This window comes from Bombus vosnesenskii, unplaced genomic scaffold (genome assembly GCF_011952255.1).
Source record: "Bombus vosnesenskii isolate JDL3184/JDL3185 unplaced genomic scaffold, Bvos_JDL3184-5_v1.1 scf7180000013352, whole genome shotgun sequence".
NCBI lineage: Eukaryota > Metazoa > Arthropoda > Insecta > Hymenoptera > Apidae > Bombus > Bombus vosnesenskii.
In genome coordinates this window covers 3,311,348-3,330,799 of record NW_022882988.1, presented here as the reverse complement: position 1 = coordinate 3,330,799, position 19,452 = coordinate 3,311,348, and the positions used below count along the sequence as shown (strand labels likewise).

The 19,452-nt window shown below is 44.8% G+C and overlaps 1 protein-coding gene across 7 annotated transcripts in view; it reads right to left on the bottom strand.

Moving 5' to 3' along the window:
* LOC117236953 (Down syndrome cell adhesion molecule-like protein Dscam2) overlaps positions 1–19,452 on the bottom strand; it is a 122,757-nt gene that overhangs the window by 84,332 nt on the left and 18,973 nt on the right. For all 7 annotated transcript variants that reach the window (XM_033500417.1, XM_033500421.1, XM_033500422.1 and 4 more), the window contains one exon: positions 15,011–15,103. In XM_033500417.1, coding sequence (XP_033356308.1) covers positions 15,011–15,068 — 58 coding nt within the window. In that variant the 5' untranslated portion in view covers positions 15,069–15,103. The remainder of the gene's footprint in view (positions 1–15,010; positions 15,104–19,452) is intronic.

Below are 19,452 nucleotides of genomic sequence, written 5' to 3'. Positions count from 1 at the left end.
TCGGAAATATATTCGGAAATTTTCATTCGAATTCGCCGAGTCGAAAGAGCCCTCGGTCGAAGATTTAGCTAATTCTACGTTTCTTCGTACCTATCTTTAGCCATAATTATCACGAAAGAAATTTAATTTCAAGAACGCTGACGCGTTCAATAAAGTCAGCTCTACCAACTGTAATCCATATAATCCAGCTAAGTATGTACGCGTGTCTACGTCGATATCTCGTCCCCTCCACGAAGCGAACTTGAGACAATTCAATATATTTAATTGATCGAATTTAATCTACCAACAACGCTAACGATAGGCCGTTCTCCCCTATGGTCGGGCAGGAGCATCGTTATTAAAATAAAGCGGCCCGATCCCGCGAGTATTTTTGCAATTTCCTGGCCTTTTGTGCTTGGCGTGTGTCAACGACCTTCCGTTTCCACGTTTAACTTTCCCGCGATAACGATATGACAAACGCAGAACGAGGAACGGAAAAGCGACTTACAAAGCATCCTCGTTATAACCGTCTACTTTAGCTATTGGACGCGATAGTTGGCCACGGAGTCGTGCCTTTCACGGGCACACGACACAAAAGCCGTTTCCGTCGCGCTATAATACGCGGTAACTCATGCAGCGACGTACCAGCATCTCATGAACTACCTCCGGAGACATCGAAGTCCACCGTTCCTGCTGTACGATGCAATCTGTCCTCGCCAGGATGCTTTTCACTTTGAACAATGGTCGCCGACGCGATTAAATGGTCCACGATACGATGGCCTCTTTTTTCCCAGACTGGTTGTAAATTAACCGTGAAACGAACCAGACGAGCAAACGTAGGGTTTGTATCGTATCACATTATAGACGGATCGTTTCTGCCAAGTTCGGAAACTCTTTCTGATCGAAAACATTTGTTAGAGAGGAATTCATTTAACGAGATAACGAACGAATAGAACGTTTAAGCAACTGGATATTTTGGAACAATTCGAAGCATGTTTGGTATCATTTTATTTAATTCTAAGTTGTTCATATTTTATATCGATTTTTAATATCGTCATCGTGAATCTGAGGACCGACTATTATAAAAAAAAATATATTCAGCGCCATTTAGAAAACTCAAGCTCACCCTGATATATCGGAAAATATAAGATATTAGAAAATAAATTTACACTCATTCGACGAGTTCCTTGAAATGTAATATAATTCGTTTGACGTTTTTCGATAAAACCAATAGGTTAACGGGTAATTGGTATAGCTAACAAGTTATTTTACATAGTACTTATTGACTCACCCTATATAAAAGAATCGTCTAGAGAACCGATTGCACTCGGTCTAATTAATTTTAAATCGAGCAGAGGCTCGCATAAGTCCGCTAATAACGTCTACTATATTGACGCCGGCGGCCATGCGGAAATTACCGAATATCGGAAATCCAACGGCGACGATGATGGCGCGCAATTTGCGTGTTTCCGTTCTGCGGCTAAGCAGGCACGCTCTCGCGAGAATACGCGTTTGTGTAACTGGAATCTGCACCTAGTGACCGGCCAATACGGTCGGGAAATTAATATCGCTAGGATCGTTGTTATTTTACGCGACGGTAGAATAAAACGTCGACAATAATGATCGTACAACGGTCTCGATTAAATCGGGCGTGAAAGCGCGAGTCCGCGCGATTCATAAATCGACCACTGGACTTTAAAACAATCGATGGTACTCGACCGAATCGTGCCATGATCAAATGGAGATACCGCTACGATTCCCGATACGCATAAAATCGAGCGGCGCATTTAAATAATTTTATCGAGCAACGGTGTTATTTTAACTTGCGTCGTTTCACAGTCAGGATAAACCGCGGTTAAAGATCAACCGGCGTGATGTGGCAGGTCATAGCGGGCAAGTTTCGCGATGCATGAATCGAACTGCGTCGATTCAACTAATTCGATCCGCATCTAGGGATTCGACGTTGTTTCTAAACGACAGCCAGAGAATATTATCCGAGTTGACTGTGTTCATTAGAACTCGACAACTGCGTCACAGTATGATTGAACAATTCGCTGTCAACGATGAAACGAGCAAATCACGTTGATTATACTCGATGACCGCGCCAGTGATCGCGTCACTGAATTCGCTTTGGTATTTTTCCGTAGAGTCACGGAAACGAACGCTGCTCGTTGCGAGCATCACAAATATCGGTGAGAGCGAACGACGAATTGATTCTGTGACAGAATTATCTCGAACGAATGGTTAATCGTCAATGACAAATAAGATAAATGGAAACGGGCAACTGGTGCTTGTATCGATCCGCGGTTTCCTTTTGAACGACGAGCCTTCAGAAACGATACGAATTATGGTAGAAGACGGTCGCGCGCTAGCAGAATGCGAAGGGTGAAAGAAAGAAGGCAAGCGACCGTGCGAACGGGAGCGGCAAACTGAACGAAGAAAAGAAAAAGAAGGAACGAACAGCAGGAGAGATAGGAAACGGCTTGAGGGAGAGAGAAGTCGAGCTTTTACGGTGATTACTCGTCGTCGCGGCTGCATCCGCGCGCATTGCATCGGAAATGATTTCGCGCCCAATTAAACCATAGGAAACTCAACCCTCCCTCGCTACTAGAAGGGAGATGGTGGTAGTAGTCACCCCCTCTGGTGCACTTATACTCTCGACGCACCCTATGGTTCTGCTTCGGTCTGCCACTCTCTCTCCCTCTCTCTCTCTCTCTCTCTCTCTTCTCTTCCTCTAATCTCTTTCTCATCTCTCTGTCTCTCTCTCACCTCTAGTTACCCTTTTTCCTCTTCCTGGTTGGTACAGGCTCGGCTAAAGCTTTTCAGCGAATTCAGCCGGTAGCCGCGATGACATACGAAGTAAATTAATTTTTTCCCTGGAAAAACCGGCGTTACAGGTTCAGAAAGCGACGCGAATGCTCGCTCACGCGCGTCACGAAAAAGAAACCGTGAAGGAGTGTGCTGGGTAGGGGAAAAAATATGAGCCGATAGCGCTCGGGCTAAGTGCGCAAGTTTCATCGAGTATTCGTTAACGAGTGTCGAGGCGTGCGTCATACGAGTTCCGGAGCTCGGTGACCCTCGTGGAAGATGGATCGTCCCTCTCGATATTCTCATTACCGGATTCGAGTCGACTGCGACCTCTTCTATCCCGACGCGAGTATCGTAAGCTTGCCCTCCATCCATTTTTCCCTTCGCCAACGATTGTCGCCCTTCGCTTTCCCTCTTTCCCTCTCTCATTTCGAACGAGTCTGGATCCGAGCATTCCTGTCGAAACAACGGCTGCGAGCAACGGGTTTCACGAGCGAGGCCAAAACGGAAAGAGAAAAATGCGCCGCTCGCGTTGAGGGATCGTGCGCGCCCTGGGTTCAAAGAACTCGACCCGAGTCTGCGCATGGTTCACACAACGGATACGCGCGGCGTGTAAACGAGAGATCCGTGGCTATAACAGCCGTTTGCCTCTGGGCTTTATTCGAAAAAGGAAAAGCCACGCAAAGAAGCGCCGTGTCCTCGGATCAAACGCGACACCTTTCTGCACACAGGCAACGCCCGCCGGTTTTACGATATCGATCAATTAAACTTGTTCTTGGTTGTAGGCAGAGCCGTTGTACGCGTGTACCGGGTCGGAAACCGACTAAAGTCGAACAAAATAGCTACGAAAAATCGTACTCAAAGCGAGACAAGCAAAAGCAAGTTATAGTCGTCCATGTACCATTAGTTTTTAAACTTATTGTTGCTGCAGCAATTTCAAGTAGCCAGGATTTGGAGTAGACCAGTACGAGCGAAAAAACCTGGAACGATACTTCAATTAGCAACAATTTCGTAACTACTTCGGAAAACGATGCTATATCGTTGAGGAAGAGACCGACTAAAAGTGGTCGGGAGGGAGCTCGATGATCGCGCGTTTCGTTTGCGTTCACCAGCCGTTATTACTACCAACGAAGATCGTGCCGAGCGAGAGGTTACAACGAGTTGCATTCACGGCGGACGATGAGTACGTCGATCCAGAGTCTATTAGACTCTTTATTAGAGGTCGAGTAGAAGGGAAGAGCGGCGATGGAAGGAGAACAAAGAAGGATCGACAACGATCCAACGTTTCAACGGAATTTGTTACTGGAATACGTAACGGCGGTAGCAAAGACAGAGAGCGAGAGAAGGGGTTGAAACGAAAGAGGGCAACGAGCACGAGAATGGCGTGGCGGTACGGGGATTTGCACTCGACAATGCAAACTTTTCTCGTTAACAATTAAACCGCTGTTCGCAGCGTTGGCTTCGGCTTCGACGTGCAACGAAACAGAGAAGGTGGATCGTACTTTAAAAAAAAAAGAAAAAAAAAGAGAAAGAGGGGAGAAGGAGAGAAGGATCGAGTCGAAGAAGGAAGGGGAGGAATTACGAGTACGACGAGGAACAGGTAAAGTCGACGACAACAAGGACGACGAGAACGAAAAAGACGACGATGCAGCACGCCTAAGTGACTCGACTGGCCTGGCTTGTTAATTATCGACTCAGAGTTGGGGGTGTACCAGAAACGATGCCGATAGGGAAGCCTGGCGTTCTCGGCCTAATCACCTTTCCTTTTTCAACCAACGGAACCTCTTGTTTCCAACGCGTTTCATCTCATCTACCGAGGTTCCTGTGTGCCTGTACAGCGTTAGTCGTCGACTTCGTCGTCGTTCGCATCTCCAGACATCTCCAGATACGTCTCTGGGGCGCGCCCGCCAGGCAAAACGAGGCCTCGGTACGCCGACCTGCCCGTCGTCAAACCTACGCTTCGTCGTACGAACACAATGGCTTTAACTAGTTAACAAGCACGAACCAACCAACACATCGAGCCGGCCAAATTCGGATACGTACGTCTACACGCGGAATGTGTCAAAAGTCGAAACTTGTAGGGTCAGAGACCTGCAGGCTATGCGAGGCATCCGAGGGGACCGCGTTCCGTCACTCTGTAATTTGTAATTCAGTTTTCTTTTAATTCCCTCTCGGCTATCCCGTCGGAAATATCGATATTATAAATATCTGAATTTCCCGTAGGAGGAGATTAACACGCGACAAATCCGCCCATCACATCGGAATACATCGAACGAAATAATCAGAAATGTTTATCGATCCTGGTAAAATCGTTGCGAGAAATTATTTTCGGTAATGCTATTCCTCGATCGAATTTTAACTCCGAAGTACCTAGCTACGAGAGACGTCTTTCATGGCACGAGACGACAAAGTTCGTGGTTCCAGCTTGTAAACGCAATGTTGTATAGCGGTGATACACGTGCGCGTACGTGCGTGCATTAAATGCACCCAAACCGACACCACGCGACGCGACACGATGTCCATTTACGAGGCAGGCGTGTAATTGCTCGTTTCCTCAATTTACAGTCGCGAATTCAACGCGGACATTACGATTTTCCTGCGCAAAGTATACAGCTTGCAAACGAAATAGTTGGTGGAACGCGTGAATAAGCCGTCGAGTGGGCTGCTCGTGGCGCTGATGTTATTAACAAAGTCCTTCTCGGTAGGATGAAGCGCGTACTGAAAACTGGACGCGCTGGTGTAAATCCTCTAAACTATATTTTCGCGACTTCTTTATGCCACGAGGTAGTTGAAAAGCTTCGAAGGTACTCGAGTTGCTTCGCAGAGAAGGGTATCGCGTTGATCGTTAAACGTTATCGATGAACTCTCGCCGGTTAGGAAGAGCAGCAGTAGTTTCTACGATCGTGGATTTTCGACCTGGAAGCCGCCAGCACGCAAAATAATTCAATTCGTTTTATCCCCGTTCAATTACGACGAGACCCGTTCGCGCCAAGAAAATTACCACGTAGATACTTCTCTCTCTCTCTCTCTCTCTCTCTGTCTCTCGAATCGGAAAGCCGTGAAGTTGTACGAATATTGTTAATTGAAATGCCTTCGGGTGCAGTTCGTCGTTTCCGGCTGTACTCGCTCGTTCCCTGCCGAGCGAGATGTTATTATTCGAATCTCGTGATCCCGTCGAAATTAGATACGATAAATTGCTCGAAACGACGCGTGTTCAGACTGAGAATGTCGTGTATTAATAACACCGCTCAAATGTAAGCACGTGATTAGTATTATCAATGCGCCGCCTATTCAATATTCGCGCCCATTGTAGCAGACGTCATAACCGTGTCACGCGGTTTAATCGCCTTTGTTGTCCCGTGAAAGCCTAACATTGCGCGCGGCCCGATATACTTCAATACCTTCCCAATAATTCCGCGACGTCGGGAGAATGCGGAGAAATTGTACCGTGAAAGCGTTACGTGGGCGTCTTCGATATTACAAGACGCGCGCATGCAGCAAAGCGGAAGCGGAAATTGGGCTGGATCGATACAGGTCACTTGCCACATGCTGAAATTAACGAAGAGAGAAAAAGAAAGAAAGCCGATCAGAGATCAACAATTCTAGCCGGTATCTCGGTTGTTTACAAACGCATGTTCTCGCGATAATAAAAATTGCAAAGAAAGTAATATTTTTCTACAAATACGAGCGAAAAAGCATATTCTTGCTTTCTCCAGCTGAAAAACTATTTTAAATACCTTCTAAATTTTAATTACGTACATCGCACAGAAGTATATTTTTGTCCGTCGAATATTTATACTCGTCTCTGTAATCCTTATTGTCGTATTGTTTGACAATATTTCTATATTCATATACCGTTATTTTACGACATTTGTACGAGCATTAGAAATTGGATTACTACAGAAAAAGCGCGAGAAAACGGCAAGAGAATGGCGGTAAACGCCAACATTCGACGCTTATCTGCTACCACTTTCAACAGCGGTTCGAAGATCGCGTCAATTTAGTAAACGCATTTTGCTGACGTTCTCTTTCGTCGCCAAACGCGAATTCAGCGGCGGAAACACGAGCCAAGGGAGCCGGGTTTCCTTGCAAAAGTGTAACCACGCGGTTTGTGAAAACTATACTATACGATCGCGTGATAAACAGAAAAGAAATTTATAAACAACAAGCTGGCAAGTGTAACCGGGCGAGTTTCTTCTCGCGTTTCGCCACGGTTTAAATAGGCCGGGGGCCGTTTGAAAAACCATTTAAAAAGCCGTATGAAAAACCGTTCTTCGCAAGTACGAGAACGCATGGCCTCACGTTCAACCGGATTTATACGGTGCTCGGCCGGGTAGGGGGGCGAGTTAATGTCGCAAATTACACGGCCACGATGAAATATCACGGGCTGAAATGAAAATCGCAATCGCGAGAATGTTTCGCACGCGTAGACCAATGAAAAATTCGGCTTAATTGCTCGGATCGAGTGTCGGTGTTCGCGTTGCGATTAATGACGTCCGTGTCATTAGCCGAACGAGTGCCTCTTCTCGATGCTGTGTAGACGCGACTGTAGTAATTACGTTTATTAAGCCAGCAACGTCAATTGGACCTTACGCTGTTTTGTTATTGCCACGCGACATTCCTCGTTTAATTAGAAGTTTCACGGAGTTGGAGAAATCCTTTCTAGGCGATCGATACCGATCAACATATCGTAGATCAGGCTGAACCATACAGTTCCCGTAGATATAATTTCACAAATGTTTTTATTATCGTTATTTGCGCTTGTCTATCTTTGTAGTTCTCCAAGAATAACTTCAAAAGGGAAATTAGACCGTACATTCGGTCCTATGTCAGCTTAGAATTGGTTGAATGTTTAAATAGGACGAATGTTTAAATAGGACTCTTGATTCATACTAAACTTTCTGTTCACACCTTACAGCTTTCGAATCTAGTTATTCACACGATGGAAACAAAATCCTGGACAATCGAATTGAATTTTTCGGTAAAATTTTTATTGAAACGAAACTTGTACGGTAGTAGCGATACATTCGACTAATGAAGAGTACCGGTCGTTCGTAACATGGCGATTTAATATCGATTACGTAACTATCCAGATTCACCGGCTTAATTTTATTCGTCGATGCCGCGCTAATGAGTAATATCACTTAATTTTAAGCGATTACGTAATAGCAGAATGGGTAACGAACGATCGTTCACCTCCATATTCATGATAGTCGAGAAACCCATATTAACCTTTCAATCGTCCAATTCGATTCGTATTCAATACAAGAATATCAGTACATTGGTGAGAATTGAAAAATATATAGCTCCATTATATTTTCTTTTATCCTCGGCAGCGACAATATTTACGTTGATTTATTAGCCGTCAATACGAAAACAAATGCAGACTTGTTCCCATTAGAAGCAATTAAAAACGTTTCATTTAAGCTTTGTTACTTCAAAGAGGCCAATGCGATCAACAAATGTTACGCGAGTAATTGGATCGCGCCAACGACTATGTATACGTCAATGTAATATGAAAATTAACGGAGGAACCTATCGACACGACAGTTGACCGATCGTGAATCCATTGAGCCGCACGTGGAAATTAAAATAAATGAGTTTAGGTATCGTGAATCCCTTTTAACGGGCCGTGCTACTCGTGCAAACCGACCTTTGTCAATTGACGAGGAAACGTCGGTGGGGAAGGAAACGTGCGCACGCCAACATAAACGAGGAGAAAAGGGCTTTTCCCCGCGTAATCGAGGCTACACAGTTACACGCACTCTTTTCGTTAGCAGTCGCAGCAAACGCGGCGACGTCGTTTCGCATCACGTGAAAACGACGCCCGTTTATCGCCCGACGTCTCTTTCACGGTCGCCTTTCGTTAAATGTCTGCGACGCTTGAACGCGAGGATCGTGTCGGGGCCATCTGCGCCGACTCCGCGACGAAACTACCTTACGTGTCGGTGTTGATACTGTCACGTTCCCCTCGTTTCTTTTGCGGCGCCGTCTCATCTAACTCGTTGCCCGGTCGCACATAAAATTTGTTTATTTAACACTTTCCGCGGAAGAGAATGACGCGGACTAAAGCCCAGACGCCGTGTATAAATGAGACAAACTCACCGTGACATCAACGCGTGAAAAGACTTTCGTAGCTTGAATCTTTTCCTCCGTTTCTTTCGTTACTGTTTCTTTAACCTTGCCCTTGCTTTAAATTCGCCGTTGTATCATTGTATAATTCATGAGACAAGTAAACGCTACGATCGATAACGTAGTTGTTATTTAGTGCTGAACGGGAAACAGATGTGCGTCTGTATACGCATGGTCTGGCTAAAACATGGTTATATCCCTGCAACTCTGGGAATACTCGCAGCGGGTCACCAATAACATACTTTGCATAAGTTTTCTCGCTGTTTTTCCCGGAAGTTCTCTATGCGTCTCTTTTACGTCGAACTTATCGTCCATCAGAATCATCGCAAACACTCGAAAATGTATTTGCTTAGCGCTTGATGCAACTGTACCATATACCAACGTATTACGTATTACACATTACTGCAACGTCTATAATGATAAAAGCAATCTTTTCTTTCTCTTCCTTTCTTTTTTTTTTTTTTTTTTCTCTAAGGTTCAATCCACTGGTCTCGAACAAGTATTAATCAAGCGGAAAACGTCGTTTCACTTGATCGTGAAAACAACAAGCAGTTGTGTTCCTTACGATGCGGTTAATTAAAATCGCCGCTCTAACCCCGACGGGGTTCAACAATTGCGGTTGTGGTATATGATGTAGCTGTTCCTGGAGCAGCATAATTCATGCTAGTGTTACACGTATTGTACCTGGTTCATGGAGCACGGCGGATACAGCGGCTGCTTCTTGAAAAGGGACAGCCAATGAAAATCCTCTTTCCCAGATCCGATTACGAAATGATCTTGCAGATGTTCTACAAAGCTCCCTTTCCCCACTTTTGGTGAAATAATTAACGTGACACGCGATTATGCGACGAGAGTGCGTCGACGTTTAACCAATAAAAGAGAAAGAAGGGCAAAAGAAAGGAAGAAAGAAAGAAAGAAATGAGAGGAGTGAACGGGATTAACGCAGGGATCTGTAATGTCCTGTATACGAAGAGAGTCGGAATAGCACGAACGAACCTGAAGGATCGTTGAATAATGCAATATCCAACGTCAAAGAGGCGAAGGAAATCGATAGTGTAAAAATAAGGCACACGTCGGAAGCGCGGCGCTAAGGGGGCGAGTTCAATACTCCTAGTCGAAAATTTCATCAGCGAACCTCAAATGGGATAGTTAAATTCCGAGGATCGTCTAATTTGAATTCTTTTACGAAAGTTTCCTGCCGCTTCGAAGGTTCACCCTCGACTCGATAAAGGCGGATTCTTCGCCGAATAGTAGTACATAGGGAAAAAATCGCTCGGGAACCGGATTACCTGCTTCATTTCAATTAACCGTTCGATAAATTCGGATTGAAATTACGAACTTGCTCGATTCCATGCGAAACAGAAATCCTCCATCCGGCTGAACTTGGCGATCGGAAAATTCAACGAGCTCCTTTTCCCGAGGATTTTCCCCCTTATAGATTGCATCAAATTTGGTACGCTCCTATCAATGCGAATATTATCGCGGATTATCGGTGACCATTGAGTGTTCATCGAAAATGACCTCGACCGGAGTCGCGTCCTCGTAAAACTTCTCGAAATCATACGCTCAGTTAAATTCTGGGAAAACCAGATCCAATCGAACTTCAACGGCGAATGTAGACATCCTAAATGACGTTGGAGAGTTTCCAGCGTGTAGAGTTCCACGAATGGAGATCGAGAGTTATCGTTTGATGGAAGCAGGACATCCAGCCAGTCTCAATTACCAACTCACGGATACAATATCTTCGTTCGTCTATCTGTATTCCTTGTCCAGCTATTTCTAACAAAGTCGCGTACTACGACGGCATCGTGATAATCTTGAAATCGATACAGGTGTCGCTGCAAAATAAATTTCTTTCGCAGAACGTTCGCGTTAGGATCCTAATTTACGACGAATGGCTGCAGATACGCGGTTATTCGTCGCAAGAGAATCGAAGAAGCGCGCAAAGAGAATGTGCACGCCGCAGCATCGATAGAAGGGACAGGTTTCGCGCAAGACGGATTCCTCGTGCCTTCGAAAAGAAAAAGTTCCCACGAGCATTGGTCTAACGTATGTTTCTATCCCGAGAAATATCGATATCAGATACGGAGATAAAGTTTAAAAGACCGATAGTAAAGGACAGTTGTTGCGTATAAAACAATTTTCTTTGTGAACGCTTGAAACGCAAGCCAGAGAAATGTTTCACCTTCGTTTTTCTCGTAACAAGCTCGAGAAAGAGGAGAAGAAGGAAAAAACCTTGAAACTGTTACTCTCTACCTACGTTGTTACTTAACGCTCCTTATTCGACGGAGCACTGTAATACCTTCGAGTCAAGTTTCCTGGAAAAAGTTGAATAAGTAAAGGCACGCGTAGCCTTTGGCGTTTAATCTTTTCGATTAAAGAACAAGTCACGGGGAAAACGAGAGAAATTATGCGCGTAATTTCGATTCCACGATCAATATGACCGAAGCACTCGTCCCTACGATATCGATCAATTCGCGTCCAAGTCCCGAGTAAAAGCAGCCCTGGGATCTTCTTATATCCGTGAGGAATCCAAATAAGTTTTTCCTTGAGGCTCCAATCCAATCCGGGCCGGTTGATTCTATCTGCTCACGCGGAAAGTGCCTTTTTCCCAGGAGGTGATAGTCGCGTGGTTCTTTGAACGGATTCGCTTGCTGCATCGTAGCCACGTATGTGTAGATGCTGATAAATAAGTAACGTAGTGAATTCTCTCAAGCCCGAAGTTCAATGGGTCTACCGGACCTATCTCGAGTATAGCTGTTCGCGTTCCGTCTTTTCTTCCACGGCTAATAAACTTAAAAGCACCATTCTTCTCTTTCAGCTTCTTCGGTAGGATCTAATCCGTCTTGAATTAATAATTTATTGCACGGCGTATACTTCTTTGCATAGTCCCATTCCACCGTTACTCGTGTCTTCTATATATTGCGAGTAAAAGAGGAAAGGCGATGGACCTGCTCAAGCTGTCCACTACTCGTTATCGATCATCTCCCGGGCCATTACTTTTCTTCGATATACGATATTCACCATAACCAATGGATCGTCTCGATTGGTCGCACGCTCCAGGATCGATCGCGAATGCCTTGGAGGACCGTTGTCCGTAAGGAATCCCAATAAGTCTTCTCATCCTCCAGACGCAATTGGCGAGTGCCGATTCTTCGCATCGATGTGAAAGAACTACCTTTCGCCGTCCAACGACGAGCGAACGAAATGAGAGAGGGAGCAGATACAACGGACCATAGGATTGCCGAGAGAAGAGAAAATAGCTAAGAGCGATCGGAAAGAGAGAAAAGAAATAGTCCGGGTAAAAGATTCGAAGAAGCAGGTTCGGTCGAAGTGCAGGCTCGTCAGGTCCTTTACACGAGGTTGAGGAAAGCTACGTGCGAGAGCTGATAAATAAATAACACGAGCGAAAGGAACGGTTCCGAGGAAGCGAGCGAGCGAGCGAGCGAGTGAAAGAGTGAGAAAGAAAGAGAGAGACTTAAAAGAGAGAGCACGGTCAAGAGGCAAGGATGGCAAGACGGTAAAGAAAAGTAACGCGAGCCCGTAAAGGAGAATCAATTCGATTCCCCAACCGTATCTTCACCCCGCAACCCCTATCGTTTCCTCGCTTCCCTCCCTTGAAACTTTCACCGTCGCCGTCAAATCTCCTTCTCTGCTCGGCGTCGTTTTTCTTCAACCCCCGCCCCCGTCCCAACCAACCCCCCACCCCCACTTTTTGCACGCTTCCGAGCCTGCACACGCCTGTTCCTTCCTTCCTTCCTTGGCATCGCCCATACTCCTTTTTCGCGCAACAAGTGCGCCCCGACTCACATCTTTAAGAAAGCACCGCGCCCCTCCTTTCTCGTTTAAGCCACCATCGTCCGCTGCTAACACCACCGTCGTAGCCCGCCTCCTGCTCTCTCCTTCCTTTTGCTCCTTTTCTCTTTTTCCCCTCACCCTCGTCTTCCCATCCCTTCCCCTATCTACCGTCTTCTTCTTTTCCCTCCGATCGTTTCTCTCTCGGTCGATCCTCCATACCCAGTCCTCTTTAGTCAAGCCGCAACTACCTCCCAAATCACTCCACGCTCTTTTCTCCGCTATTCCCCTTCGCGATAGCTTACGGTCGGAAACCTACTGGCAATCGTGCGCTGCTCGCTGCACGTACTCTACATTTTAAGCGAGTATTGGACAGCTTGCGCGCCTGTGTGCACGTATCCCTTTCTCCCCTCGTTTTCTATCAACCCCTTCTCCCGCTATTCGAGGGTGAGAAAGTGGCGGAGAAAAGTTGGCGGAGACAGCCGCGTTGAAAGACGAACTTCGCGGCTGGGATAACACGAATTCGATGTTTTCTCCAACCGATTTCTCAAGGATCCGAGGGAAAAATTTCTCTGCAGATTGTAAAGCATAGGTCCGTGCGAGTTTTCTGCCTCGACAGAGGACCAATAGAGGGGAATGGAAGAAGGCGACTCGTGTCTTTCACACGAGGCAACGGCATCCAACGAGGCAGAGGAAGACGAGAAAACACGGCAACGGTATATTCGCGAATAGTGGCGATTAAAAAGTTTTTACGAGCGTCGTGAGGAGAAAGACAACGTTGAAACGCATTTGCAATGATATTCGATATCGGCTAACTTTTCCAACGCTCGTAATCTCGAGTCAAATTCTTATATCCTTCTAGTTCACTAAGTATGGTATTTTGATTATGCGAAGAGCCATGGCATTGCTTTAACGTCTCTTGAGAGAACTCGAAGATAATATACACGGAGCGAAGGAAGAAATGAGATCAAAATGAAAGAAGGAACAGAGGAGACGAGAGTCAAAAGTGAAGGCAACAAGTATCGTCTACAGAACGCAGATGTTTACGTGTTTTTTTCAACGGGGTTTCGGATTGCCATAGAGCAAAGTACGGTGAATTTACCGACGATTTAATACTCTCAGGAACGTTTATAGGAGTGCAATAAATAAAAGTCGGTCACTTGCAGTGGATGGCAAAGACATCACCGACGGTTCGATCGCCTCGGAACGAAATTACTTTGGAGAATTCGAGCACAAAAGTTTCCACCTCGATCGTGAAACGACAGCATTTAAATAACGTGAAAGCCAACTTCCCGTAACGAACTTTTTATTTACGAGTATCGTTCGTTTAAACGCGATCATTGCTACTTTTGTGGAACGGTTTTCGCGAAGTTATTAATCGATGACAGTGGCTCCAACGATCACCCCGACCTGCCCGGCCAGGAGAAAGTTATTAATGACGTAAGTTCGAAGGAAAGCCGAGTACGAAGTTACACTTCTTGGATTGGCTTACAAATTACGCGAGAAGTTGCCAAGATAATGGATTCTGAAATAAATGAAACTGGCGTCTATAATTTAAATGGACACCTGCGGTGCTACTTTCGTCGCGTGATTGAGCAACGGTGAACAACAGATCGTCTAGTGGCAGAAAATCAATCACCGGACACTTCGGTTGAAAACAGATTCGAGGCCCGTCCTTGTCGAGAAAAGAGAGTTGGAAAACGACCGGAGCAAATACGCGTTTTCTGCCGTTTCTGTAAACCGACGTGCTTCGACTCGATGCCACAGGTAACTCCGCGATATTAAAACTTTTCAATATCGTTCGCTCATCTGTCGTTTTTATTATCTTTGACGAAGAAAATGAAAAAGAATAGTAAAAACGGCAGGAAAACATATTCTATTCGCTACGTTTCCATATATTTGTATCTCTAAAGAAAGGAGATACAACGAAACATTATGGGGTTTATACGGAAGATGGAAATCAAATTCGTCCCTGAAAAAGAACAAACGGGCAAATTATTTCTCTCTGGAGGAAGTCAGTTTATTGGCCGAATACTTCTTGTTCCTGGAAAATCCGGTGACGTCTCTCATTTTCTCGCTTCGCGTTCAGAGACGCAAATATTTACCCGGCTAAACGCACTTCCCTCTCCCGCTTACGGTGAAACAGAGCATATCCCCCATGGTATTGCCTGTCTACGGACGGTGAAATGGCCGACGGCCGAAACACGACGACCGGAACACGACGGAACGAAACGATCCAACGGCCATGATTTCCACCAGCAGAAGTACAAACCAGGAGATTTGTGTTCTTACTTACCGCGGACAAGGATGAGGGTGCTGGACAGAAGTACGATTCTCAACGGCCAACTGGCCATCCTGGCGTAGACCGTTACGTCGATTCAGCTTCCTCCTGAAACAATACAAGCGTGCCCAATCAATCAACCCATCCATCCCAATCCGCTATCCGCGTATCCCAGCCAACTCTAGCCCGTCCTTCTCTCTCCAACTCATCCACCCTCTTCTCTACTGCTTTGTCTCTCTTTTCATCCATCCCTTTCCTTCTCTCCCTCTCTGTTACATTGCATACTCACGATCAGACCTCATCCCACCTTTCGCTCCGTCCTTTCTGGCAGACTGCCCGTTCTACGCTCTCGCCCCCAAGCCACCCTATTCCCCCTTCGCTTCGTACCCAAACCCCTACTCCGTATCGACAATTTTTTTCCTCTCCAATCCGTGCCTAGGGGTTTGTCCGCTCAATGAAAGTCCTCCCAGACGGTGCGCGTCATGCGACGTACATAATCATAAAACACGCGATGCGTACCTGCCAAAGGATCGTTTTTGTATACACGTCGATATTCTTATTCTTTTCCCTTTCCTCTTTATCCTCTTTTCTTATTTTCTTTCCTATTCTCTTCCCATTCCTTTTTATATTTTTCTACATGTACAAAGATAGATATCCTATAGGTTTCTTCTCTATCGGCATGCCCGTTTAAAGGGAACAGAAGCTTCGGAAAGAAGCCACGTTAAAACTCGATGATGTATCGGTATCGTATCGGTATCGTATCGGTTCAAACGAAATATTATATTGTGATTGGATATGTGTTTTTTTCGCGAATGTTTCGCTCGCGAGCCGCGAACGCAAGCTCGGGATCGCTTTGATCGTGCAGGCCTTTCAAAGCGGGCAAGGATAAATTTTGTTGGGCAACACGCAAAGGAATCGTCGTCCTCGCAAAGAGAATATAAATACACAACGGTTGTGTTGTATTCTATTTACGAGTTTAGCTGCTCGTCGCACACCGACGCTTTCTTTCTCCATTGGTACTGCTTGAATATTGAACATTTTTTCTCGCCTCGATTTTTCACCGGGCTCGCGCCGACTGAATGGCCATGTGCATATACATATACGTGCCGCGAACTGTGACGATTCGTAAAACGCTGAATTCGTTCCAGTCCGGAGTCCAGGAAGAAAAAGACGCGGTTAACGACCGCAGCCGTGTTGCGTCAAACTAAATGCCGCGATACTTTCAAAATTGCTTCAATGAATTCGTTGTTGCGCCCTAAAGCGAACTTTTTAACTCTGTTGGATTACTTGGTACGTTGAAATATACGGAAAAATCTAAACGTACTATATTTTCACAGAATTAACACGCGTTTAAATGTTCCTGCAGACGATTTTCTACGATCCATCGTATTAAATCACAAGTCTTTTTGCCGTCTTTTTCAGGAATGAATTCCTCAAGTTTTTGCCAGACTGCGGAATATTTTTTGTCATTAAGAGAGTTTTATAAAAATCAGAGTGAGTGACAGTGAAATAGAACGGATAACATTGAACATGTCGGTTGAAATGTGATATATTTTACCTATTCTTTATCCATACACGATACCCAATATCGCTTGTAAAAACGAAACTTTTAATTAACCAATTCCGGATTTTTCTCTTTTCAAACAAAAGCAGTATTTGTTCGAGTCTAACATTTCAATATTTAACGAAAGTAAAATAAGTAATTCTCTTTTAATCCTATAAAATACAAGATAGAACTGTTACAGAATTTCCGAACGATCTATTAATGCTTAATGACAATAGTGAAAAATAACAAAAAGGTACATTACATCTTTAAAATCGAAATATGATTATGGATTTTAGAAGCATCCGAAACAGTGTATTCGTGGCGGATGGAAAGGCGACGTTGGGACGTTTGCTCTCCAAATTATCGAGAACCCAGGGCGCACACGAATATTCAACACTTTATAAAGCTATAAATACGCAACATATTTACTAATTAGTGAGGTGTGGAGAGACCGAGAGCAAGCTGCCTCTAGCGTCATTAAACTACACTGAGAGAACGCAATGCGGCGCAGCTGTGTTTACTTAACTGTATTTTACTATTGCAAATACGATTTTGCGCATTAATGGAAGAACGGTCGCTCCCACCCCTTGCTCCGCCCCTATGACAAAATATACTCGGACCCCAACGTTAACTGACATTTCTGCGATAACCCCGTGTACTGTTTAATATAACTCTTATCATGCATACGCTCAACATTTATGAGATAACGAAGAATACCGTTTGGTATTGAATTACGAGTTTAAAGTCAAATCCACATGCAAGATCGTTCGACGGATCACCAATTTCGAAATCCTACTGAACAATTTTGAGAACGAAACAGCTTAAGTTATTATATATTCTACGTTAAATCTCCGTTCGACAAATTTGCCAATATTTCCCCATAAGCGTTTTATTTACGATCAAATATCGGAATAAAAAAAGAGATATATCTTCGTTTCGCGTCTCGTTGACTTGCCTTATAATCTTCAATCGCGACACCGGAAGGACGAGTGACTGGATACGGCGAAACGAATACAGGCACTTCAGTGGGAAACGAAATAACTGTACTTTTTGCCATTTCTTACTTCTTCTCCACGCTGACTGATTCAAAGACTTGAAATTTGGAGCGTAAAATCGTTTGATTCGCTTCACGGCCCCGTCGTCACGTTTGCCCCTCATTCTAGTCTTACACTCGCTCGTCTCGCCGTCAGAGAGACGACCTACACCCGCCGCCCTCGCTTGTACCCTTCGTTTCAGCCAACCATCTAGCCGGTTTCACCCGCATTCGAACGTCATATGCAACCTACCATCCTTTCGTCTCGTCTAAATTCCTCTGTCTTCCTCCCTTTTCATCATTCTCAGCGAAAAAACGGAAGCGAAAAATACCTCTTAATTTTACGACTAAAATTAGCCTAATTTTGATAATGTATAAAATGTAGGACTTTTATTTATCGTCGTGCAATTTATTCTTCGTCTATGAATTTTTTTTCTTTTTTTTTTCGATGCACTGAGAAAAATTTCAGTATAAAATTGGAGTGGGAAGACATGCGTACGTAAAAGAATTCTTTCATAGTTTCTTGAAACTTTTTTTACGATAGAGAGGCACATGTGCGATGAAAATGACACGAACGCCATAATGCTAGTATCAACGGAACATAAAACAAAGAGTTTTTATTTCCTATATTTTCATAATTTCTGAGAGATTCGAATGTGATCTTTCGATTTCCGTTTCTTGCAAATCCTTGGCATTCAACCTGTCCATGGCAGCGACTGATATCGGGAAAGACGTTCGTTCTCGAACGTTCGGAAGATTAAAGAAGTTTTCGCGGAACGGGACACAGAACCCGGAGATGGAAGAGGACTTGGACTAGGTCCGAAGATTGGGTCATCCCGCGAATATATCCGTCGACCGGATCGAATCGGGTAACACATTGTTCTCGCGGCAAGGACAAAATTACCTTTATCCGACTGGCGATGAAACGGAACCGGGAAGCAATTCCCTCCGTTCACAATTAAGTTTACGGACGAGAATTGACGCGCCATTTTCCCGTCGCGAACGAATTACCGATTGCAAAACGTGAAACATATTGTAAAAGACAAAGACGCATTGCAGCAAAAAAGGAAGGAAAAAGAAAGAAAGTAAAAGAAGAAGTCAAAGCAAAAAAAATATTCGGAAAGCAGTTATTTGACTAGCTTTAAGAAAATATTACAGACCTGAGCGTACTTCTATAAATCGAGCAAGAAGAAGTAACCGTAAAATGTTTTCAAACTCCAAACCTTTGACTCTCTCTCTCTCTCTTTCTCTCTCTCTTCCTCTTTCTCTTTGCTCGTCGATGCAAGTTCCCGATGAAACCAGCAAAAATCGTTTCTCTCGCGAATGCAAAGCACGTATGTAGGGATAGGAAAATCAACGTAGCACGCGGAAGGTGTCGAGAGTAAAATGTGATCGACGTAAAAGGACGAGCGAAGCGGCATGAAACGGAAAGAAGCCGTACAGGATCTTGCCACGGTCGCACCAGTGGTGGATCGTGGTACGCCGGGCAAGGCGACGTACGAACGTAATTGTGGCGCTAAAAGCAATTTCCCGACGCGTAATCGTTTTAGCAAAGTGCTTTGCAATTTAGCGAGTCTTTATTAAAATAAAGTCATTCCCAAGCCGGTACTTTATGACTGTCTACCTATCTCCTAATCGTTGGCCATCGACCAAGCGCTTTAACTACATCGATTTATCGACCGTTGAATATTACAGATCCATTAGTCCGACCAGCTATCGACTCGTAAATCCGTGCTTTCTCCCATTCGTCGATTTTATAATACGAATTAAACTGCATCCCGAAAGGTAAGAGGGGCAAAGGGTTGCGAGGGCGATGGAGCTAGCGAACGAGCGTGTACGATTGAAACGTGCACGTAATTAGAAAAGGTACAGCAGCGA